The 26,128-nt window shown below is 38.6% G+C and overlaps 1 protein-coding gene across 3 annotated transcripts in view; it reads right to left on the reverse strand.

Annotated features, from left to right (window-relative positions):
* Positions 1-3,023: 3,023 nt before the first annotated feature.
* The window catches only part of ZNF385B (zinc finger protein 385B), a 143,967-nt gene continuing 120,862 nt past the window's right edge, over positions 3,024-26,128 (reverse strand). For all 3 annotated transcript variants that reach the window (XM_075710994.1, XM_075710995.1, XM_075710996.1), the window contains 4 exons: positions 7,385-7,630; positions 6,118-6,296; positions 4,911-5,012; positions 3,024-3,242 (listed from right to left, as the gene is read on the reverse strand). In XM_075710994.1, coding sequence (XP_075567109.1) covers positions 3,024-3,242; positions 4,911-5,012; positions 6,118-6,296; positions 7,385-7,630 — 746 coding nt within the window. The remainder of the gene's footprint in view (positions 3,243-4,910; positions 5,013-6,117; positions 6,297-7,384; positions 7,631-26,128) is intronic.

Genomic DNA, 26,128 nt, shown 5'->3' on the forward strand with positions numbered 1-26,128 from the left:
TCTTTATTCAAAATGGTAACTGCATTGCAAATATTATATTTTAGTACTAGTTCTTTGTTATAACAGATCCATTAATTTCATAGCCAGTTGTCTGTAATGATATTACACTTCAGGAGAAAACATCCTAACATATCAAAAAAGCAGCTGACAGCCTTTGTGCAAGCATGATACAAATTTTCCTGCTCATGGAGAGCTTGTTTCTAAAATGTGAGATCCCAGCAGTCATAATAAGAGGGTTTGCCATTTATCATGTAATTACCATTTCAAATGCTCAGTCCTGCATGTCATGGACAAAACTTTGGTGGCAAGCAGAGTTACAGTACACAAAATTAAGTTAACACAGCAAAGAGTACAAAGGATGTTGAATATGAAACTGAACATGAGTCTTCCTTGGCTTACAATCATAGTCTTTTAGCTCCTTGTGCTTCATGGGTTAAGTAATTGTTATTGTTGAATAACATGACACATTCTTTCACTCTTAATGACCTAAATATTTCTCCAGTGTAAGATGTTCTTTGAAATAATGAGCTGTCCAAGAAATCTACACACCCCTGTCCGGTTCCCTCGTACAGGTTTTCTGTATTTCATATGGGAATGTTTTCAATTGAAGAAAGTTGTAATTGCTTTAAATTTCTCATTACCAACAGTAGGTTATAAAAAGCAGGTACGATAGTGTTTCAATATATAGACAACTCTTGTTTCCTGAAAAGCCAAGTAAAATACACAGTTCCGTAAACCTATCTCACATTGGACAGAAACAGGCTCCTCATGCAAGTAAGTTCTCTGAATGCAGCTGAGCAGTTAAACCTGACTCCCTTACAAGCATGAGATACAAAATCAGATACGAACAGATGCACATGGAAGAGTGCCCACCCATACCACCTGGTAATTCTCACAGTCCACAGGATTAATACAACCATACCTGCTTCCCCAGAGGATGCTGAAAGCCCAGACTCCTTTATCTACCCCTTTGTAGGTGATTCTCCTGCAAGTTATCCTCTCACAACACAGTCGACTGCTCCACTAAATAGTGGAAATTGGGCAGAATTACACTTGCAGAAAATGGTCTCTAATACGTTGCAACTCTGAGGTATATGTTGGTCTGTAAATTCTCTATTATAAAGTTTCTGAAATTTTTATTCCTTGGCCTTTGTGGATTTGTAATGGCCCTGTTGGCTTTGTATTACCCCTAACAGCCTCACAGTTGAGTCTTTTTACTCTTGTACTCTTTACTTTTCACTTTGTATGAACAAAGAAAAGATTCTTACAGAACAGATCAAGCTTTTCAGCAAGGAAAAAGATCATTTCAAAGCTTCCCCAAACACCTGCCTTCAAAAGTCTGCTGCATCAAGCAGCTGCCTACTTTGCCCATGCTTCAGAGTAAGTCCTGGCTCCAAAGTGACCTGCTTCCAGTCTCAGGTATGCCCAGGCTGGTTTTAAAGTTAATCCTTAATCTCCATCAGGGATGGCATAACCATGTTGTAGCATTTTGGTGGTGCAATAATAAAACCATAATCACCCACCTGGCTCTACTGCTTCTTCCTCTGAATCTCCGATGTAGTGAACGTTTACAGCCTTACTGCAAAAATGCCCCAGTAAAGGCTGTAACATGATGTAGCAAGGAAGACATTAAAACACAAGGGAAGTAAACACAGGTTCTGTAATTATACTTTATTGCAACTCTAATGCTTTGCCTGCTCCTGAAGACTCCTTTAACTAAATTTGTTTGTTCCAGGCTTTTTTTTTCTGTACCAATTAATAAACACAAGTAGCATGTATATTTTTCTTATTATTTTATTGAAAAGGTACATTTAAAAAAATACACAGACATTTTACTATTATGGATTGCAGATAAAGATGCTCTAAAAGTTAATTTTATTTTTTTTTCCTTTCTTCCACCTGTTGTCCCCATTATCACGTAACGACTTCAGTCTGCATACTGCATATTGATATCACCTTTATAAAAGGGTTGGGGAGATAAGAAGATAGGTGGGGCATTACTGCAATATATTCAGTAGAGAATACAGTCAATTATAAATACTTTGTGTTCTGTACATTATTGCATTAGGGAGCCACAACGTTAGGCAGCATTGTTACAAAGGAAACTAGTTAGAAATGAAGAAAAAGGTATTTACGTACAAATACATGGATCCATTGTCGTCTTGAACAATGCATGTGAGCTCTGGTAATGTGCAATTGAAAAGCTTTTTTTTCTCTTTAAACATTGCTTAGCAACACCAGTGAGGAAACAACAAAAATAAGTTAAATGAAAGTAGCAAACAAGTAGTAATCTTAACTATATGTTATATGGCTTTCTATTTTTAATTTCTCTAAATAAAATGTGATACAAAAGAAATAATTAAAAGCTTCAGCGCTGCATTGCTTTCAAACATCTGCACAGAAACTAAAAATATTAAAATCAGACATGTGATACATCTTTAGTACTACACAAGATACACCAGTACTGGGGCCTAGGACAGTACACAATCCCTGTCAACAAGAGCACACTGGGAAAAAAAAAAAAAAAAAGACGCAATTAATTTTTGAGATGTTATCCACAATCAAGCATTTGGTTCATCTACCTTTTTTTCCACATTAGATTATACCCCATTGGTTTTCAGAGAAGTATTTACATAAGTGTGAGCAAGGAAGACCCTAGTTTTCAAGTCTGTCAGGAAAATATTTTACGTTCCTTGATTCCAAAGTGCATCACACACGTTGAAAAAAAAAAAAGTTAATAGATGCATGAATCTCTAATGGTATAAATTTTATGAGCAATTAAGTTTTTAGTAAATCACTCCCTATTTGGATTAAAAAAGGAGAGACAGAGAGAGACTGAGAAAGAGAATTGTCTAGATTGCAAAATGCAGTACCCTCAGTGATGAATTTTATGGTGTGGGTGGTTGAGGTGTCAAGCGGGATGGCATTTCAAAAGAGAAAGACATTTTAAAATCTTGACCCCTTTCCTGCTTTTCTTTTACCCTTTCTACTGGCCGTAGTTATCTCTTTTTCACATCAATAAATTAGTATGGTGCAAAAAGTATGGAGGCAGGTGTTGCACGGATGGGACCATGGCCTGGCCTGAGGAGAGCTGGTGGTATTGCAGGTGCCTGGAACAAGGAGGCAGAGGGACGGGGAGGAAGGGACAGAGCCGACGATACAGCTGCAGCCGCAGCAAGAGGAGATGAAAGGAAAGCAGGTGCCAGCGGCTTAATCATGTCCTTCTGGAATGCAAGTTTTGCCTGGAATAAAACACACACAAAAAAGCAATGTAAACACAGTTCTCCTCAAGCCCGCTTTTACATGAGGGAAAAAAATGAACCCTGACAAAGGGCACGCCATGGTTTCTCACAGAAGCCTCATGTCAGCTGCTTAGAAATTTTACCCACATTGTCTTCTTACTCCCAAGGCAATTAAAGCAACCAAATTGTATATTTAAAGATACACAAATGTCTTGAGTGCAGGGGCAGTCACACTGACATTTAGAAGGAAGCATAATTTGCAAGTGAACAACATTAAATATATAACTCATAACTGTGCAAGAAATATTAAAGAAACACAATTAAGACTTCAATGTCAAAAGTCAAATTTTCCACTTGCAAAAATGTATTGTAGAAAAGTAAAGTGGTCAAGATGGGAAACTAGTATTAGTCCAGTCAGCTTTTTACCTGCCAATGCAGAGCTGCTCTTTTCAAAATAGAAATATTTTTTAAGATCAATATCATAAAGAATTCTTTCTGAAGGAATTATTACTCATTTTATGATCTACAGTGGTTGCTGGTGCTTGTGGTGAAAAAGCTAACCAGAAATATATACACTACAATCTCACTGGAAATGGTTTGCACCACAATCACACATTTGTTGGGGCAAAGATACTCATGTCCTTCCTTTATATCATTAGTGGAGGTCTCTCCTTACGCAATAGATTATAAAATGTGGAGGTCTCTCCTTATGCAACAGATTATAAAATGATGTATTACACAAGTGCAGAAGATTAGTGTGTGCAGAACCTATCAAATGGGAGACTTAGAGAAAGCCTGCAGCATTTTAATTTGCCTCTGTGCAATTACAAAGACATACTAATATTTCAGCTTTTAAAGGCTATTCACATGCTTACTCTTGCGCACACACATTTGCATCTCTCTCTTTCCAACCTATAAATTGTTTTTGTGCCATAGGTGGCATGCACTTTTCCCTAATGAATAAAACACAGGCTGAGTCACGAGCAAGTAAACATACAATCTGTGCTGTGCTAGAGCCAGCCTGAACTCCGGCTGCAGCTGACTGGCAGAACCAGCTTGGGGAATTCCTGGAAATGCAGGTGGATGTGAAAGGGGACCAGCTGGGGGCACAAAGGCAGGAGAGGTGTTTTGATAGCCAGCGACAGACACAGCCCGAGCATGCAGATAGGCAATCAATTCTCCTGAACACCTGATAACTCTTTCGCACCAACATAATACATCCACACAGCACTCTGTTTTGCTGTATGCAGAGAATGAGCATTGGTATTTTTGTTTCTTAATGTCTCATGTCCTTTTCCCTGACTGCATCTGTCATAACTGAGAGTTATCTCAGGTGCCCAGAAAGACAGACTATATACATTGCAGCCTTCAAGGAGAAATGCACTAGCCCAGCAGAGTCGATACCTTTCCACGGGGCACACGGTTCATTCCCCATTCCACTGATTATTCCCTTCTTCCTAGCAGTAAATAACACTTGCAGTGCTGTCTGCGTGCCTTTGGGCAGACAGAATACATAACTATCTTCAAATCTGATCCCCATGCAGATTCAGCCTGCAGGCGGAGAAATGCTGCCGAAGTGTCAGGTCTGTCATGTTCCTGTCTGTGTGCAGTGGGAGTCCCCAGGGTCACAAATTCACATAGACAGTGATGAGAAATAAAAATACTTACTGCTAAAATACTTGGGCTGCGCTGCAGTTTGTTGTAAGGACTATATTTAGGTTTCAGAGGCTTTCCTGCAACTCTGTCCTTATGCCTTCGGCTGGAAATGTGCTGAAATAAATATTCTCACATTTAATTAGCTGTTTAAACATTTCTCAGTTTTGAGTTTGAAATTGATTTATCAGCAGGATATGCCTAAGCCCCTGTTTGTAAGATAAAGCAGGTTCTTTAGAGAGAGCAAAGATGAGTTTTGCTAAATTAAACATAACAATTTGGAGCACATCAAATAGAGAATCAGAAACTAATCAAATACAGCGAATTCTGTGATCCGAGACAGGCTCTGCAAATTATTGATATTTTGGTTAGTATTTCCTTTTTCCACTTGAGGAGCTTTGAACCAGGCAGAGCTGTAATCACTAGGTCATGGGGATATTCAGAAGTAGGAGGTAAATTTCAGTCTCGCTGATGCTGTTCACTTGTATAAATAATTCAATATGAGCTGACAGAAGAACCAGTACCCAGGGATATGTCTACACCATGCAATTTAATACTATCTTAGAGATAACTGAAATAACAGGGAATGACAGGACACGTCCACAGAGCACAGCACCATCCAGTTAGAGATTCCTGTTTAGGTATCAGAAACAATGTATTTGTATTGGCACAGCTCTGAACCCAGGGCTAACTGGCTCGGACAGAGCAGAGCTGCACGTTCATACAATTACATGGTTAATGATAACGTTGCTCTACACAATTCAGACATATCTACAGTACTACCCTCTTGCTGATTGTCCTAAACCAATAGATTCAAGTCACATTCTCTTTCTCACATAGTATTAAAAAGTATCCTGGCAGATTGAAACAGGACCAAACGAGGAATCCAGGGAACCTCAACCCAGAATTTCTGCCATTTGGGAGACCAAAGTTCAAATGTCTCTCTTGAACCACAGCAAACTTTTAAACTAGATCTGCTATGTTATTCATTGATTCTGACACCTTGTCCACCTCTGCTTTATGACTCTCCAGCCCATTTTTTCCCAGCTGAAACAATTAGGTGAACTTGACCTATGGTGAACTATTTAGAAATAGTTGTGGGATGACAGAAAAGAAGTAAGTTCACTTTTTGCCAAAACATCTTCACACAGACCTACATCCCACCTACAATACTGCAGTGCAACTAAAACCACCAAGGGAGCCCCAGATACATGCAAGCTACCTGTTTAAGTTGAATTTCTGAGTTAACATGGACATCACAGATTTCACAATGAAACGTCTTGTTCTGCAGTCCTGAGCCTTTACTGCCATTCTGCACCTTCAGCCGGGATCCAGGTCTAGGGTAAGACTTGATGGGACCAGCACCATTCCGAGCCTCGACCATGGTCTTGTGCTTGGAGCCTAATGGGCAAGGAGACACAGGTGAGTTAATGATCAGCAACATAGGACCACGTCCATTAGCCTTGGGACTTTTTGTAACACATTTTTCTTCAAGACAGAATGGTTAAAGTCATCACAGATTGGGATTAATGATTACGCTGGTTTTGGTCACTGTAGTTCCCACTTCCTTGATGTAAAGGGAAGCCAGACAATGGAAGAAGGTTTTGTACAAAAAGGGAACAACAGGCATGCTGGACCACTGCCTCTGTTTGAGGGCAGTGTGTGGCTGTATGGCCAAGGTGTTTGTTGCTTATTCTTCTGCCAAAATCCATGCAGCTGGTGAATCATGAAAAAGGGTGAAGCCAAGTGGGAGAGGAACCACAGCAATCACTCAAAACCTGCCTAGGAACAGGAATACTTCAATAAGTGTCCTCTGATTTGGAAGAAATGGCTGCTTTGGCTATTTCAAGAATAGATTACAGTTGTAAAACCAGTGTCAATGGTTTGTTAACAAGCTTTACATCACCAGCACACCACAGAGCAGCCCGAGCACATTAGGGATTGCTGCTTGTGGCCTTTTAAAGGGAGCATATCTAATTCACATATCTAATTTGCAATAATCAAAAGATTCTAGGACATCTAGGAAATCTAAGGAGCCCACCATAAAATTATCAAAAATATCAAATACCAAAAATTACTATAAGTTGTACCAGCAAAAAAATCAGACACCAGAGATAGTGAGATGAAATATGAAAGAGATCGAGAACTGACATTTTAGAAACCTTGGTGTTACAGAAACCACTATGATCATACTATGATCCTCACTATGGAAGTATGATGGAATCTGATTAGGTAACATGAACTGTAGGTATTTTGACAACTAAAAGCTTCTAGAGTACATGGAGGACAGTTTAAAAAAATGTAATAAAATATCAAAGACCACACATGACATTGTCATTAACAGAAATGTTTTTGTAACTTGCCATTGTGAGTTTTAACTTAAAGACTCTTCAGTGAAGCGTGGCTACCACGGTGTCAGAAAACCAGCTTGTTACACTGAATTTTAAAAATGGTAACATGCAACTGACTTGCACTGTATGCATACTCACCTGTATTGTGGGCTTCTAGTTGTGACAGAGAATTCACAGCCACTTTGCATAATGAACAGTAAAGTAGTTTTTTGGCTTTTTCCTCTTCTGACTCAGAAACTGCATTAGGAGCTCCATTCGTGCTCTTGGAGGATGAGGCAGGTGTTACGGGTGCCACTGCTGCCACTCCAGGTTTGGGAAGAAAAGAACCCACTTCTGTACTGGACTGCTGACTTGCACTATTGGGTTTTGCTTTCCCTTTATCTTCTAAAAGAAGCAAAATACCTATGTCATAATACGCTGCACACAAAAGAAATCATACAGTAGTAGTCCTGTGGTTTTAGTGAACCTAATGCAACATGGGCCTAATTAATCTCATTTTATACAGGACAGCAGCATCCTTGAAATCTTGTTAAAATCCTACCATTAAATGTGTGTAATTTGACAAAAGAGGTGATTTTCCTGTTTTTAAGGTTATTTAAGTGAAATACCAATGACTTCAACAAATTCATGCCAGCTGTTGTTGCTGTCATGCTGCAGGTTTGGCCAGTTGAAAGAAGCCCAAGAAAGCTCAAAGGCAGCCAGGGTTAAGGACTGGAGAGCACTCAGAAACGTGTGAGCCTTTGCACTGGGGATTACAAAAATATTTCTGAAAAGCAATAACTTTTGCCTGTGGAATGGCTCAAGTTTCTCAAAGTCACTGGGAGGACGCCGAAAGGCTCCAGCAGCATCCTGACATACGATATCCCTCATTTCAGTTACAGGAGTTGATTATGGTTCTACACTACACACATGAACACAGCTGCTAGTATTTTTAGGTTTTTCCAAGAACAATTCCCCATATAGCTGGAGATCAGATGGTCCTGATGTCCATTCAGTGCATTCCTGTATCACTCCACAAGCACGAGTCAATCATCTGTGCTCCTATGACACAGGTAGGCAGGTATTACTTCACTTTACAGATGGTGATCGCAAGGTGAGAGATTAAATGTCCCAACTGTGCCTAAAGAGGAACTTCATGCCAGAGCCAGTATGCAAATGCTCCTTTCCTACGTGTTATCTACAAGAGCTCATTGCATTTTAAGCTGTTTAGCTGCACTCCTTGTGACCACAAAGCAGTTGCTGGCAGTAAAACAAGCTCACCTATAAAGAACATGGGATGGGAGGGGGACAGTACAGTGCTTCTGGTATGAGCAACCCTGACAAAATGGACGTAAGAAATGATTCTGTAAGTGACCTGTTGTCACTCTGAACAACAGGAATGAAATTTCATCATCTAAGCAAGTACCACATCTACATAACAGCAACCTCTTAAAGACTACTTATATCCCATTTGAAACCTATAAGATAGTTTTAAATAGTGTTGAACTGATTTGAAAAACTAGGTTTTATTTTGAGCACTTGGTTATTTTTAATTATGGGTCCTTGCACCTTATGTTTACAGCTACCAGACTCTGTCTTAACATCACTCTGCATATCAGACCAATGCTGTGCTACCAAGAATTCTGAAAACAGGACTGTACCCCCTACAACAAACACTTGAGAGTGCACAGAAACTATGAACAGGCACCCTGAAACTACAGCCCACAGTTGTTGGCATATTTCCCAGAAATGCATTGCAGTGCATCAATTTTAGATTGTTCAAAATCAGTAGAAAGAAAATTCTAATAAAAGAATTATTATTTTTTAAAATAGGAGAAAGAAAATTCTAATAAAAGAATTATTATTTTTTAAAATAGCGATAAAAATACTTTGAAATTACACGATATGAACTGTATTACACATTGAAAATGACCAAGTACAAAGACTACTATTAGGAGCAAATTAATGATAAAACCAGATTCTGAAGGTATTTTGATTGATAAAGTATGACAAAAGAAAGTGCTGTTAAATCATAGTTCATAGACTATTCAATTTTAACGTCTCTATAGTAATGTCACATCTGCAAAAATCTAGAACACATTATATGACTTCTGAGTCTTCATAAAATACATGGTTTTAATCAATAGCATTTGCTAACATTCTAAATTGAAGTGTTTTCAATATAGAAAGTTCTCAGAGGTGCTACCATCTACAAAGGAAACACGCTGAACTGCTGCCATTTGTGAGTTCACATTACAGGAAAATAGGCTTCTTCTTCTTGTACTATGCAATATTATGCCAGACTGCAAAAGGCGTAACACCAGGATATATGTGAACCTGAGTGCAATAAAGGAAGGTTACTCAGTATTTTGCATTTCAGGCCTTAAAAATACACCTGCAGAACTGCAAGCTGTATGTTAATATATAGAGACTACACTTCTAGTTTGGCCTTTTTTTTATGTTGTTTCCCACTTTTTTTTTAATGTAAGCATAAAGATTGGTGCTTTTGAAACACTTCCTAGAGATAGAAATCATCTCTTCCTGTGAGAGAGAGAACAGGAGAGGGCCAGCAGGAACACCAGCTGATGCATGCTGGTGTGGACCCCTGGCCTGAGAGACTGCCTTGTGCAGCATGTGCACCATGCACACTCCTGCCTGCAGCCCCTAACCTCACTGTTCAAACCATCTACAACAAGAGGGAGCAGATTTTTATTTCTTTATTTTGCCATTAAGTGTCTGTGGAGTGAGATCCTGAGCAACAGTGTAAGATCCATTTTACACAGGCCACCAATAACCATCACAGGCTGATGGTTTTCCACCACTGAACTTAACAGATGACTGAAAAATGACAAATTTCATTTCCCACTTCTTCTCATTTAGAATCACAGAACCATTTAGGTTGGAAAAGACCTTTAAGATCATCGAGTCCAACTGTTAACCTGGCACTGCCAAGTCCACCACTACACCATGTCCCTAAGCACCACATCTACAGGTCTTTTCAATACTTCCAGGGATGGTGACTCAACTGCTTCCCTGGGCAGCCTGTTCCAATGCTTGACAACCATTTCAGTGAAGAAATATTTCCTAGTATCCAATCTAAACCTCCCTGGTGCAACTTGAGGCCATTTTGTCTTGTCCTATCACTTGTTACTTGGGAGAAGAGACCAACACCCACCTCACTACAACCTCCTTTCAGGTAGTTGTAGAGAGCAATAAGGTCTCCCCTCAGCCTCCTCTTCTCCAGGCTAAACAACCCCAGTTCCCTCAGCCGCTCCTCATAAGACTTGTGTCTAGAGCCTTCACCAGCTTCATTGCCCTTCTCTGAACACGCTCCAGCACCTCAATGTCTTTCTTGTATTGAGGGGCCCAAAACTGAACACAGTATTCCAGGTGTGGCCTCACCAGTGCCAAGTACAGGGGGACGATCACCTCCCTGCTCCTGCTGGCCATGCTATTTCTGATACAAGCCAGGATGCTGTTGGCTGCCTTGGCCACCTGGGCACACTGCTGGCTCATATTCAGCCTGCTGTCGACCAACACATTAGCCAGCCAGCAGATGATGTAGTACATCAATTTTTAAAATATTCCCTAGATTTACAGTGTTTTCACTATTGATAATACAAAGCAATTCTAGAATATATACTGTGTTACAAGCTAACAAGAAAACTTCTAGAAAACTAGAGAGATGTTACCAGCATCCAGCTGGGCTCAATTCTGCCAGTATCTCAGCTTTTGGAAAGAACCTCTGTTCACATAATAACACCATCATTTGGAAAGCTTCCTGACGCAAACAAGCTCTTCATCCATGGAGACATATGTGTAGAAGAAGAGGCACACGCCCCTCTATGAATTAATGTTTCCTTCCACCATTCTAAATGCTTAATCCAGAACATCTTCAAAGATCATAATTGTAAGGTTATTATACAGTTTAACTCCCACAGAAAGTACGCTGAGCTAAGTGCATATTTGTCACTGCAGTGGGGCCAGAATTGGGTTCTCCTGGCTTCTAAAATTACAAAATTGCACTTCTACAAGTGGGCTTTTGATAACAGCTTATTGTTTTCAATCCACAGTATTCAAAACACCATTACTTACAGTTTTATGTTTGAGACAGAAATGCCAAGTATTCAACTGTGCAAAGCACAGCAAATCCAAAGCGCATGTATATACAAAGCACGAAGAAGATTACTCTTTTATTTGTACTTATAGCACAGAGCTAACAAATAGTATCTCCACGCAGAAATCAGAAATGTAACTGTTAATGCCTGCATGCATATGCATACTTCCAAACTGTAATCACTGTATAAAATAGATGTAGATGGTTAGACGCAGTGGTAGGATTATAGTCCTCTTGCTATTTCTGAAGGCAAGTACTATTGAGAAGAGGCTCAAATTTGCTCTGATTTCCACCTGGGCCAAGCCCACGGAGCCAAACAGAACCATGCAGAGGCCAAACAAGTGCATGAGTGAGTCCACCCTGCCCAGGACCAGCATGAGTGAGCCCATCCTGCCCAGGACCAGGGCTGTACCATGGGCTTCTGCTGTACCACTCAGCAGAGCACAGCTGGAAGCAGGAGATCACAGCAGTACCAACCTCCTCCCAGAAAAGTGCAGCTGTGATTCAACCTGAGTCAGAGTCAGGCTGAAATGCTTACATTGTAACTCACATGCAAGGCGTTCATTTAAAATCTAACCTGTAATGTTGCACTATATTTGACTGTGTTCTTTTTCCACATAGGAAGGCCATATTTCATCTGTGTTAAATTCCTGTCTTTAAATTAAGTCTCCCTTTTCCTCAAGACTCCAGAGAATTAAATCAATGGTTCATTTCAAGTTCTTACTGAAGCCTGAATTTATTTTGAAATAGAGCCCAAGGAAAAAATAAAGCTAGCTAATTAAGTATTGCTTTGGGTTCAGTAATATCAATGCTCTTGTCGCCTACTTACATTGTTTCAGTTCTGCTTTGAAGTTGTTTTCATATATTTCTGGTTGTTTGCCTTACATTTGTGTCAGCACCATGTTAGAATTCAAGACTTATTTATCTAATTAGTACTGTCTCATTTCAGCTGTACGTACCAAAGTCAGGACACAGCACAGGATAACATCTGACAGGTTCAAATTTCACAGGTTATAGCTCCCAGAGCAAGACCAGCTTAAGAGATTTATCAATCTTTGCAGGTCATGCCGCTCTCACTACAGTTGCTATGGCATAATCTACAGGACCTACCTGTTAATGCTGAAATCCCAGTCCAGCTAAGTGAATGGGGTTTGCCCTAGCTCAAAAAGAGGCAAAAATGTTATCATAAAACTTCTTCCCTCTGACACTCAACCTACATCTGTTCTTTTCAGTTGTTTTCTTTCCTGGTGAACAACTGAACAGGAATGCTCTACCCTGGCTCATAGTCCAGTGATCAATGAATCCAGAAAGCAAAAAGAATATTCCCACCCCCGACCCCCAACCATTCCATTAAGCAGTTTGGTTTATGAGGCACCTTTAAGAGAAATCACTTGGTTTACTTTGTGATTTGTGTGTTTACTATTTTACAACGTATATATATTTGCATACTATAAATGTATGTTTTAAAATTATCTCCTACCAGACTAAAATGTGCCTATAGGTATTGCTTTCCATCACTAGGAAATAACAACTTTTTTTTGTTTGTCTGTTTTGCTTTAGTGTGAGTGATTATTTTGGTGCATATTAGGTAGAAGTTCTAATATATACATACAGGTACTACTTTCACTGGAAAAGTAACTTAAAATTCAGATTCTTAATTCAGAATTGAGATTCTTAATACAAATAAAACCAAGCAAAATTCTAAAACTCATGTATAAATCTATAAATTCAGCACTCAGCTTTACACCTTTCCTTGTGCCAGGTCCTTCACTGCATCCCCCAGCTGCAGGCACTGAACAGTAGCCATACACAAAGTACTTAAACAGAAGGGCAACACAGACATTGCAAAGTGGCCACTGCTGTTCTAGACAACCCTACACCGAAGCTCTTTTGAGAGATTTCCTAATTTCCCATTCTAGAAATGGAAATTTGTTTTCATAATTCTTCCACCTGCTCACACAACAGAACATATTGCCATCTTAGAAAAGAGCATAATGGAAAAACTGGTTTTTGCAGTCTAGGTATTTAAGATTCTCCTTTGTAAAGGTAAGAAAATAGTAAATACTTGTGTTCCTTTTCTTCTTGAAAAACCTGAAGGAGAGCGCCGTGCAATTTCTAATGCAATTTCCAGCCTAAACCAGTTATATTAGGAGAAACAGAGCAACAAAATAATTTAATGTATAACTGAATCACTGCATGGTTATCAACGCTATGCAACTGATGAGCAGAACTGATGCATGGTTAGGTGCAAATCCTTTGTGCAATCAGCCTTGTTTACAGCGGGAAGTTACAATACCACATCACTACTGAAAGAACAACTTTTAAAAACATGGACAGCTTGATGACCCTGAACACCTTCAATTAATTTCTGACCATGCCACTCCCTAGGGTAACTAAAACCAAAAGTGATTTCTGAAATGAAGGGTTTATGTTTTATTTATGGGTTACTGGAAATGTGGTGCAAAGGCTATCTTATGATAGCCTTGAGTTCACATAAGTTGTGTTACAGGGAACTGGTATTAGTCTGAAGTGTTGATTTTTGAGAGTAATTGAGACTTTGAGGTAAAGCAAACATATCTCCCAAACCAGCAGAGCTGTACTGAGTGAAAGCAATTTTTAGGTAATTTCAACAGCTCCAAATATGCCTATGAATACTGGGCTGCATTAAACAACCTTTGAAGCACACAGTGATTACAGAATGGGAAGAGGAAATCAATCAGGTTGTCAGACTATTGTATAAACACTCTTTCCCTGATCAACTGTGTAGCAAAGGTAAAATCAGTTACATTAATTACAGCTGTATACAGTCCAAGAAATTTTGCTGAAAAGCTTATCGCTGTAGCTAAATTGGCATCAATAAAGACAAAGTAAAAATGTGTTTATTGAAAAATAAAATTCTCTGTTAAAATTTGACACTTTAGATGCTTGGCACATCTGACATAAAACTTAAAAGTGACACTTAATTTCTCACTACACTTTTTCTTCCTACACTTCTTTATAAAATATGCCCATTGACAATGATGAAGAGAGGTGAGTTAGTTGACATTACTAAAATCTATCATTTGACCTTGCTGTTCTAAGCTTTCTGCAAACAGAACAACAAGGTCATCCCCAGACCCAGCGATTCTCAGTTTAAGAGCACAGATCACAGCTGCAGACAGACAGGTATGAAATCACAAGAGACAGAATAACTGGCCATCAACACAGGCACCAGTGTGGCAGTCAGACTTCTCACAAGCTTTTTTTTCTGTTTTTCAATCCATCACAGAGAAAGAGAAGTTTTCAGAGGTGAGAGTAACAGAAGTAAGTCTGGCAGCTGTTTGCAGGGAGCTCTTCACAAATAGGACCAGGAAAAGCAGGGAGCTGTTTGGGAAGCTGGTTTCAATGGCTGATGGGTGGTAGGTGCAAGTCAGCATCTTGAAAGTATATTACGAAAGACATACAAAGGTATGGAGAGCTTTGAAAGTGAAGGTCATGAAGAATTTGGAGAAAGAAAAATCAGTAGCTTTAGATGTACCACAGAGATACTGTAACAAAATTTGCAGCATTTAAAAACAGGAAAGTAGAGAGATCACAGTCAAAGAGGTTACAAGTATGGCTGAAAGTAATTAAGGGAGATATTAAGAAACCACGCCAAAATAAAATCAAGGTGGGGAAAACTTACTCAGCCACACTGTACTTGAAGGACTGCCTAAGCAAACCCTAGGTTCTACCCTGGGACATGGGTCTGGGGTGGAGAGAGAGGACCCACAAGTCATCATATTGGAAACAACAGTTGCTGTACATCTCTTTGCCCTGAAATAAGATATGGAGGGAGAAGATGATCAATGACCAAATTAAGAAGGACAAGAAGGGCCTCCTTCAAAATATTAGCATAAAAGCTACTGAACAGAAAGGCAGACAATAGCTCTAGTAAGAAAAGCAAGTTTCAAAACATTGCTCTTCACAGAAACTCTTATCTTCTGCTGGCTCACACTGCTATAAAGGAATAAAGCATGCACTTACACAATTAACTATCCTTTTTATGAAGAAAAAGATGAACACTATGAGTAATACATGCCATAAAGGCAATAGCAGGAAAGCAATTAAGTCACTAGTGGTCACAACCTTTACAGCATTTGTAAGCACTCTGTCCTGCATCTCAGCATCACTCAAAAAACCCAAGAGCATTAGATTGTTTCTTGACACACATTAAAACAGAGTTAGCTAACTTTGATAAGGGATTTCAAAATCTTTTTTGTTTTATCTCCACATTTGCTGAATAATGAGACTCTAATGGCTGTCAGACAAAATACCTACTTTCTCACCAGTTGTGCAGTCTACTGAGAAATGAGCTGGAAAACCCGTAGGGCTCTGTTCTAGAAAAATTCCACTGCAAACCTACATGCAAATCAGACAGCGCAGTGTATCTATTAACCCTTTGAATACCTTTAGTTTTTGTAAAATGTTTTTTCTTGTGCTTCAGGCCTGTCTGAAAAATGGCTGGGTTTTATACAATGAAAGGTTGTTACATGAAATAAATCTGTTTGACACATTCTAAGGAAAACCAATTTTGTTTCTATACAAAGATGAGAAGCAAATGGAAGCTATAAATATAAAGCTTTTCATCTCAAACACAAATGTGCACTGAAATAAGCTACAACATACTTTTCTCAGGATACTGAAGCTACATCAGGAAATGTCTGGATGGCTCTGCAATGTTGAGTGAACGCTGTAGCTCGACAGATTATTTGATTAACTGCATCACTGCTCTCCAATGGGCTGAGCCGAAGTATCTTTTTCATTTCAGAAGTATTGCTTGTTTGGCTGTGGCACAACAGTGATGTTGATACTTAATTTCTTAGATATTTCATTTCTGATTTGGCATACCAAAGACTCCAGGGAATTTTCTTACAAAGGAACCTGTCATTTTTTCAGAGGACAAAATTATTTGCAACTGATAAGATTAAAGATATAATGTTACAAAAGTTTGGTTTTGAAATTTTTAATGGGTTTAATTTTTACGAAAGCAGACTGATGAGAATTAGAAAATATTCAGAAGTACACACAGTTCTGCAACTGTAAAATCTTGCCCTGCAAAATGTATTTATGTACCTATTTGTACACCTTCCTGAATAGAGAGTGCCTGCTGCTCCAATTACTGGGGCGTCTGAGATGATCCCACTACATCACCTACGATTTTTAGTCAATTCCTTGCATAGTTGGGGATTCTTTGGGAATTGTTTTCAGTTGTTTGGTTGGCTGATGTTTTAGATCTGTTTTACTGATGAAGATCAAGAAAAATCTGGGTGCGCTAACTGGGGCGGGGGGAGGGCATTCATATGTCAAAAATCTCTTATTTAGTATTTCAACACAGTGCAAATCCTCTGTGCAAGCGCAAGAGGAACAAGAAGAAGGGTTGATTCCGCACTGTAAGCCAAAATGCAGGAGTGCATGTATTATGGAGCAAACAACCTAACTTCTAACACTCACTTGAAGCAACTTGTGTTGTGTCTTCATTTCACCTGCTTGTCTTCAATTCTGCTTTTTTACAGAATGCAGGTTATATCAGACTTCTCTTTTCCTCATTTGAAAAGAGATTAATACAAACACACACACACACACCCCCCCCCCAGCTTTTACAATTTTTAGACTGAATAGGGTGAACAGGTAATTACAGTGAATGTAGTACGTTAGTTCTGGAGAAAACCAGCCCATCTACGAACACAGATACAGAGCAATTTCCTAGTGTACATTGCCAATATCTAATTTCTCAGTGATACATCACACCCCTGCTATAGCAGATTGGGAAAATTTTCACTAGAATTTTGTTCATAAAACTCAGCAAGAATTTGGATCCTGTTGCTGTATGTCTAAGGAAATTTACTTTAAATCTACCTTAAACTTTCATCTTTTCTGAGCTATGCCAGTCTGTATTGGCTGGAATGGAAAAATTTAAGAGTTCGAAAATTATAATACAGTTTGGGCAAAGTTTGAAATATAGTATAAGTTCTGTTATTACAAAATGTAATTCTCATCTGGGTGAAAGTAAATGTTTTTGCTGGCTAAATTTATCTTTTTCTTACACCAGACATCTATTATTTTGTAAATATTTTGTACTCCTATTATAGACTCTGCCACATTTATTTCAGAGGTCCTGGAATGCAAACTTTCTATAGTACTGCATTGTCTTTTTAACATTTTAATAATGTAAGAATGCTTAGAAAAATAACATCCAAAGATTACAACAAACATACTGTAATCTACTCAGACATCCTTCACTTCTGCTTAAAAATGTCTTGGTTCATCTCCTCAACTATAAAAATAACATTGCCTCCTCCACCTATGCATCTGAAATATATTACTTGAAACACACTTCATTTGCCGTTCATGAAAAAAAATCTTAAAATTCTACCCGCAGCTGCTAGAGTGCTTTGGAACTCAGTACAAAATTTATGGGTGTCTAAATAAATGAACCAAGAAGAACTGACAATCTGCATGCAAGTACATTCTCACGGGCCTGTGTCTGAACTATTTACTCGGAACTTGCCCAGGCAGAACTGCCATTGAAGTCAACTATGAAACACTCATCTTCATTTCAGTTAAATGACATCTATAATTGTGTATTCTCACTGATTTCTGTGGCAAGGTTGCCTGAGGACTGTGAGTATTTAGTCATGCCCTCAAGATTTGACCAATAAATTGCATTTCAAATATAACTTGTCTAACAGACACCAAAATGTTTTCACTCCTTGAAAACATGTACTAAGGAAATAATATGTAACCTATTGTTTTTATGTATAATTTTTATGCTATAGGAAATGTAGCGTATTTCTCATACCAAGTCAATAACACAACAGCTGTAGAATTAAGGCGGAAGGATGATAAAGGAAGATTTTTCAAAAAAACCTATTTAAATGTCTGATGTGCCAGCCATGGATATTTTTGCTTTTGTTTTGATTCAGGATCTCTGAACAATTCTGTATCAAAACCAACTCACCAACTTCTTGGTCTCACAACTGCCTGCCATCCCCTAGCAACATGCATTTTCCCTTGTGTTGCTTGCATTTATGTTACAAAACCAAAGATAATTATGAGTAAAAATAACATTTACCAAAAAAACCCCAAATCAAGCCACATTATTGATTGTGTGGAAGTTGCTGCTAGACCAGCTTGTACTCTCAGAGGTCTTTTCCTTTACTTAAATAGTTGCTGAGAAATACAGAAAAAAGCCACCAGCAAGACCGTTTTCCCCAATGGTAAGTACATGTTTCCCAGAAAAAAGGTTAAAAAATAGCACATTTATCTCCTTTAGGGGCAAAACCAAAGCATCCCGAAGCAACAGCATTCTCTTACATTTGGAGACTAAATTCACTCAAAGCCTGAGAGAAAAGGAGGAAATTTAACTCAAATTTTACAGACTCAACACAACTTTGGCACAACTGGACACAGACAAAACTCCATACAACTACCAACTTGTAGTAAGAGCATTCTATTATTTATTCTCTGGTTATGTGAGAAAACTAAATGTCTGGCATCAAAAGAATGGCCTTACTTCTTTAGCAATATATTTCTTTAATAAGCTTTGTGAAAGTATTAGGTACAGATAAAGCTACTCCTCTCTGGCTTGTTAAAAAAACAAGACCAGCACGTCTTATTTGGGAGTTTTCCATTCTAATGGATTTAAAGGGCTATTCAGTCCTATGTAAATAAAGAGAACTTCCACTGGTTTGAATTGCTTAGTCATCTAAAAAAAACCCAGGGCTTGGTTCATGAATTATTTTTTTTCTTAAGCAAATAATAGTCATTCATCATCAAAATAAAAACCACCTTAAGGTGACAGAAGGGGATATTTTATTGCAATTTTTACAAAATCTGTTACACAACATGAGGATACTTCTGGATCATCTTTCTTGCTACTAGAAAACTGAAAAGCAGATGAGTGACATTGGTATCTCAGTCTCAACTCTCTTTTTGCCAGCTACTTCTTTTTGGTCCCACTTTCTCCCCTTCTCCATTTCCTTACCTGAAGACTCAAGAACTCTTGTAATAGTATGTTGTAAAGACGATGAGTAAAGAATGATGTGACACATAATAGTTCTGGTAATGCAACCTCTCTGGTATTACATCCTCTATGGAAATATACATGCATACATTTGCTAGTAATTTTTGTTATTTCATATTCAACTTATTAGCATTCCATTATCATCATCACCCTATCCAAAAAAAATCTTTGGATACTCAATAGGCACACCATTAACAGAACAAACAAGACAAATAGATGCTTGATTTCACAGTACAAAAGGATTGCTGAAAGATTCAATGTATATAAATGGAATCTTTAAATGACCACATACATCTAGCTAAAAAAAACCCCAGTAGCTGAGACCATCCCTGGCTCTGCTCCCACTGTCCAGCAACATTAGTAGAGTCATTCTTGCTTGGCCCAATGCCTATCTTTACCTCTCCCCAAAGTAAGAAAAACTTTGTATAATCTGAAGGGTGCTAATGAAAAAATATGCAATGAAAATCCAGTTCTTAGAACTAGGATAAGTAAAAGTAATAGTGGTATACAGTTTTATTGATACAGGACACATGAATGCTCAGGCATAGAGCAGAGCACCCAAAAAGAGTCTTATTTAATCTTACAATATATTTTTGATGCAGAGCTTCTGCTTAAATTACTGCAGGAGAAAAAGCTTACCATTTCTTCAAAACAAAATCCTGCTTGCATGTATTTCTGATTGATATAATAACTGGAGAAAGAAAAGATTGACCTTTTTCAATTTGAACAGGAATTACAACAGCTCATCAACGTAATTGTGTCAGCCGCAGAGCTTATTTTTCAGTTAATGGCACCTATAATCAGTTTTCAGTACAAGTGCAGAATTTGATATGTGCTAGTTAGCATTATTATAGACAGACTGAAGAAACACCTGAAGACTTCCAGGAGCTCCCAGGAGTTTATCAACACCATATGTGCAGAATGACTGCTCTTCCAGTCAGGTTGTAAGACCCACATGGAAAGATGAGGCTTGAATATCCACTTTTGAAAAGTATGAACAGTAACAGTGACAGGGAAGAAAGTGTTTAAAGATCCAACCTAATATAATGACTTCCTAATATAACAGACTTTGATTCGCTAATTATCCTTTTGGCTAAGCTTTCAACTGAAGAGCATAAACCAAGCAGCAACTTCCTGAAACAGCTGCTGAAATAACCCAACAGAAAATGCCCGGAAGCTATTTACTACTAAATCCAACACAGGCGTTAAATTGTGCCACTGACAGTATATTTTACATATCAATTCTGATAATATAATGTTCATGTAAATACAGGCATAGTACTTGCAACAGTGTATCTGTGATGAATTTATAAGCATTTATTAATTCTATTTTATATTATCAACTATAAAAGCACTGTGGTCAAGCTATACTGTGCCTTTACCTCTGTTTTAGGGACAGAGTTTCAACAGGGGGCAATATAGAGTGATCTGATGGCTTTGAAACACCGAATGAAAATAAAACTTAGCATTCTCAGAGGGTTTAACGAAAAAATGTCCTTGAAATGACTCTCCTTTGTGGCTGAATCTGATTGAATTTATTACTTAGCTGACCATAAACTAAGGCCTTTATCTAACAGACATATGCCTGTGCTTAGCAGGCACTATCTGAATACACATAAACACAGATGCATGATTATTTTATAGCATGTAACTTCAGCAGAATTCTTTATGGAAGCATAAATGCGAAGAACTGATGAGGCTCATCAGTAGCTTTTGATGGAGGCTAGACATAACAACAAGCATCTTTGAGGGCATAAGACAGAACCTCTAAATATGGCTCATTGACATTGGGGGACAGCAAGCCAAACACACCTTTGTTGTGTTCCTCTCCTACAGCTTCTCTCTCTCCCTGCCCCACCCTCAAAATTCAACTGTCACAACATATTTTGAGGTCTAGAGGACTTGGGTACATTACAAAGAATTAAAAGACTGAAGAATAAATGCCTTAGAAACACCCTAAACTTTGAGGTTCTTATAATGATATCTGTATCACAAATAACCTAGAATTCCCCAAAACAGATATACCACAGTTCAGCTGTGGAGGCTGCATGTGTCTCTCTCCTAGCGATTTCTGAAGGACTATCTAAAAAAAAGTTTATTGGAGCTATGTAAACAAGCCATTCCTTTAAAATGAGTGGAAAACAAGGCAATAAATAGAAATAAATGTTAAGGTGAAAAGGGATTTTGTTAAGAGAACTGGTATCATTTTTAGGATTACTCCAAATATGGAGATGCATATGGAAAAGTTTAGAATTTAAGCATTGGCAGAAAGATTTTTAAAATAAGCAATGAAAGCAACACAGCTAAGGGAGTGTCCTGATGGTGGACTTGTGAAATACGAACTGAGCCCTCCCTTGGGACATTACACCTCATTGGTAGTTGATGAATAAACAGCACTGGTAATTGGGACACTGGAGAAATCCAACCCATCGTAATCTTCCTGAGTAAATGTGATTCAACATGTTGCACTCTACTTTAGGAATAAAAGGAAAACACACTCAAGTTTTGTTGTCAAAGCACCCACAGAAAGCCCTTAATGAACCAAAACCCCACAGATGACACCTCAAGGTCAGCTTTTCTACGTCTGATAAAGATTAGAGTTGCCAGTCCTGTCTAATGGGCCAACTAATTACCATATGCCTACATGACATCAAGTGGCACTTATTAGGTCCATCAACATGTCTAGGCTGTTTTCACAATGTGAGCTAGCCCGTTCGCTGTCAGACACTGTACTGCACTCTAGCACGACAGTGTTCCTCAGAACAACCTCCAGCTGGTTTTAGTTATACAGCTGTAATGACTGGAATAACTCTTACAGGGCCTGCTTAGGATTGAGAAGCTGGCAAACAACTTTCCAGTCACATCCCTTTCCTGCTGTCCTTGCCATACACAGCAGATCAGCATAGGACTGCTTATATGCTGGAATATCATCACCGTGACCCTGTGAACTGCTCGTTGAGCTGCCCTGAGACAGGGCTACAGAACAAAGCAGTAGTAAGAGGGGTCAGGATTTGAAACAGGGTCTAGAATTTGGCCTAGAATTTGGTGCATAATGTTGCCTATCCCTGTACCAGCTGAACAGAAAGGAGTTTGCATACAGCATCCAAAGGGTTTACCTGTACCTACTAAGTCCCAAGTAGCAGAGCCTTCTGATCTTATTTGAAGGAGCACTGAACTTGAAATGCCCATAACTATCATTTCACAAACAGCTCTCACTGGCACAAAGGAAATAGAGCACATACTGAATGGATCAAAGACAGAAAAAAAATGACCTTACTTTTATAATCTGAAACCTGGTTTTGACTCTTTTGAGTAGTTTAAAACAGCTGCATTTACTTCCTGATTTTTGTATCAAAGCAAAATGCAAAGAAGGTAGTACTACATCATCTGTCTGCTTCATTTTGAACTATTTATTTTGATTTGGAAGTATGATGAAAGAATTTCTCTTTGCTTGATAAGTAAACAGTGACATTTCAATCCAGTTATTATCATTCACATTCCTAAAAGACTCATCACTGTAAGCATCTAGACTATGATAACCTGGGATCACAGACACCATCTTCTATTGCATTCTCAGAGCTATATTTAAAACACACTCTAAATATTCTAAATTGTTATGTACTGGTTGCTACCCCTGCCCTTTTCTAAAGCACTGCCACACATACATGCTGTACGTATATGTATACTTCTGTGTGAAGCCATCCTGTAAATCCTGGGCTTCCACAGGAAGGGAAGGGAATCTTTGCCCCACATGAAAGAGCAGCTCCCATTGCTGTTAACACTGCTGATCTGTAACCACGTCTCAAAGCAGCTACAAAAAAGCTTGCAGCGTCACAGCAGTGATTTTCTAGCTTATGAAACGGTTCTATAGCTGTTATTAGAATTTTCCTGGGTGGTTAGAGAAACTGTGTGTGAGACAGATTATGAAAGGGTCCTCTATGGACACCTCCAATCTGCAAACATCCATCAGGACAACCAGACATGACCCAACAAGAGGTACTGGAATAACAACCTTGTCACACATCATCTGTGGTGTTTTCTTCCTGTCTGCAGAAATAGTGAACAGGACAGGATGGTGGTACTTACAAGTACCAATAAATAAGTATTTTCTAAATGGTGAAGAATTATGCACTTAGAAAATAAGATCACATAGTAGTCTGCTCATGTTAGGATGCAAAACTTGTGCAATCCAACCCATCAAATCCATTTACCTGAGGTTGCAGCCAACTCAGCATTACAGTACTGTGGCTTTATTATTACGTGTTTGCTGATGATCAATTTACAAAAGTAATTTCTGAGTCATAATGTATTATTACTGTCATCAGGGAAGACCACTCTCTCACAACTTGGGTATCATCATGCTCAGACCAAGTTCCAGAGTCACTGCTTTCCACTCAGCTGAGCCACTTTTGTCTGCAGGAGCCCACGTTCTTCTGGAAACTTCCCAGAAGACCTTAAAGATTAATTTAACTTTTGTAGTTCTACCAGCAGCCACACTTCTCAAGTTGAAAGGAACAGCTGTAGAGAGACCACTGCATCATACGTTTTGAAAAATAAGGACTGGATGAATTTGGGTTTTGCCTTTGATAGATTCATCACACAAGCTGAGCTAACAGTGAAATTATTTTTCCTGTTACTACTACAATAGTGACTTTTGACAAATAAGTGTTTTGGATCGCATGCTATGTCTGACCCACAAAAGACACGGCTCTTAACTTGACATTTTACTTCAATATATAGCAACTGTTCAGTCTGGAGAGCTCCAGATCATTCATCATTATGTCACTCAAAATGACAGCACATCAAAAAGGCTGCTAGTCGTGCCTGTTGTGTCCTTTTATTAGCAGACCTATATAAAAGAACAGTAAATTCAGTTTATCAGTTTACTATAATACTCCCTACCTGTTCTGCACTAATACCAGTGGAAGTACAGCAGATAACAAAGGAACACAAGAACTTAAAACTGCCTTCTCTGTTTAGCTTCTCATTCTCCTCTTCCACACACCAGAAAAGGACACCAGTAATGACTTATTTCTTGATGAACATTTCTCAGGAACTTAGCAATCCTTCAAAGTACAATGGCTGAACAACAGCTCCAAAAGCAGTGGAATTTAACTCCCTTCCATAATTCTATTTAGCCACTATCTTATGTCCTTCCAATGCAGTCTTTTCAGACCTACACCACACATGCACACTCTCAACTCACTCATCCTGAAGGCAAACATAGCGCCTGGCTAGTCAGCAGGCCAAGAAAAACAGAGCTCACATGGCAGCATCTCTCAGGACGGACCATAAGTTAAAGCTTCTCTTCTACCCAGGTGCCAATTTTCATTGAACTTACAGGAGCTTCATTAAACCTCTTCATCTCATTAATTTTTTTGACACTAGGCAATACAGTCAAAGTTGTGAAGACAAGGCCAGGGAGTAACAGAGATAAGGATAGATGATGTGACCGTAAGTCTCATTTCCTCAGTAAATCAGGATAAAAACCCCAAGATCACAAATACACACATGAACTGAAATGCTTAAAATTAGAAATTTTTTAAAGAAAACTAGAATATACCTCTACAGTTAATATATAGTAATAATCTATTTCTCATAGAATGAAAGCTGTGTTAAGGTATTAAGAAAAAGTGGTATCAGTTAATTTGCTCCAAGGCAAAAAAACCCTGCCACTGATTCCCAGAAGGAACACAGTGATTGCTCTAGCTGCAATAAGCATTACGTTAAAGAGCTAAACATATGTCAAAGAACAGATGAACAATAGCCTCTGTAAGGGAAAGCGTAGCTGAACAAAATTATTGTTTGGTTTCAAGTCCATAGCCTGATAAAAACCCCAGTCTCCTAGCCATTCCCCACCTCTGCAACCAGCACTCCTTGTGTATACGGAGAATTCGCCACTCCAGGTTCAGGTTTTTGTCCTCCCAAACACCCCACCCACTATCTCCTGTAGAACAGTAACAGGCTCTGAGGAGCCTCCCCTTCACAAAGAATCCCACTGTTCTCCTAACGGGAAGAAAGTGCTTAACTAAATTGCCACTGTGATTTATTTTTAATGTAGAAACACTTGCAGTGGTAAAATCCAACACACACAGATGGCAATCTGTCTAATTTGTGCGGAGTAATTAATAGCATAAAACAACACACTGTCAAAACAGGGCAATATAAAAATATCAAGAGCAGGTTTCCCTTGTCATTGGTTAGATTATTTTATCAAAACCTGAATGTAGAGGCGTGAATGATTTTAGGTACATTGCACAGAGAAGACAATTAAGTCAGGGACAGATCTCATAGTCTGGCACAGGAAGCACGAGACAGATCCAGACTTATGGAAGAGATGAAGGAGTTTGTAAAAGACGCTGAAACTTTTGTTATTTGGTCCTCAGCCTTTGGCATAGTGGGGGGAGGGCAGTATACAGTTACATTATCATAGACTGCATTCTTAACATGTTAAATACTCTGAAGTTTTAACTGATATCTTACTTAAGCAGTTGTCTTAGTGTATACCTGAAGCAGTAACTATTTTAACCAAAGCTATTTTTGATATTTCAGAGAGTAAAGTATTTATCAAATATTTTAAATCTCTTTCAATTCAACAGTCCACATTTTAGTGGTAGTTTGCTAGTGTTTTATAGTAACATGGCTTGTTTACCTGAAGATGCTACTTGGATTCATATTATGTCTCTCAAACCTAAAATGTGATTTGCTAGGTGAATCAACCACAAATTTGGGACCCATTGTC

The sequence above is a fragment of the Pelecanus crispus genome, chromosome 5 (genome assembly GCF_030463565.1).
Source record: "Pelecanus crispus isolate bPelCri1 chromosome 5, bPelCri1.pri, whole genome shotgun sequence".
NCBI classification, from domain to species: Eukaryota; Metazoa; Chordata; class Aves; order Pelecaniformes; family Pelecanidae; genus Pelecanus; species Pelecanus crispus.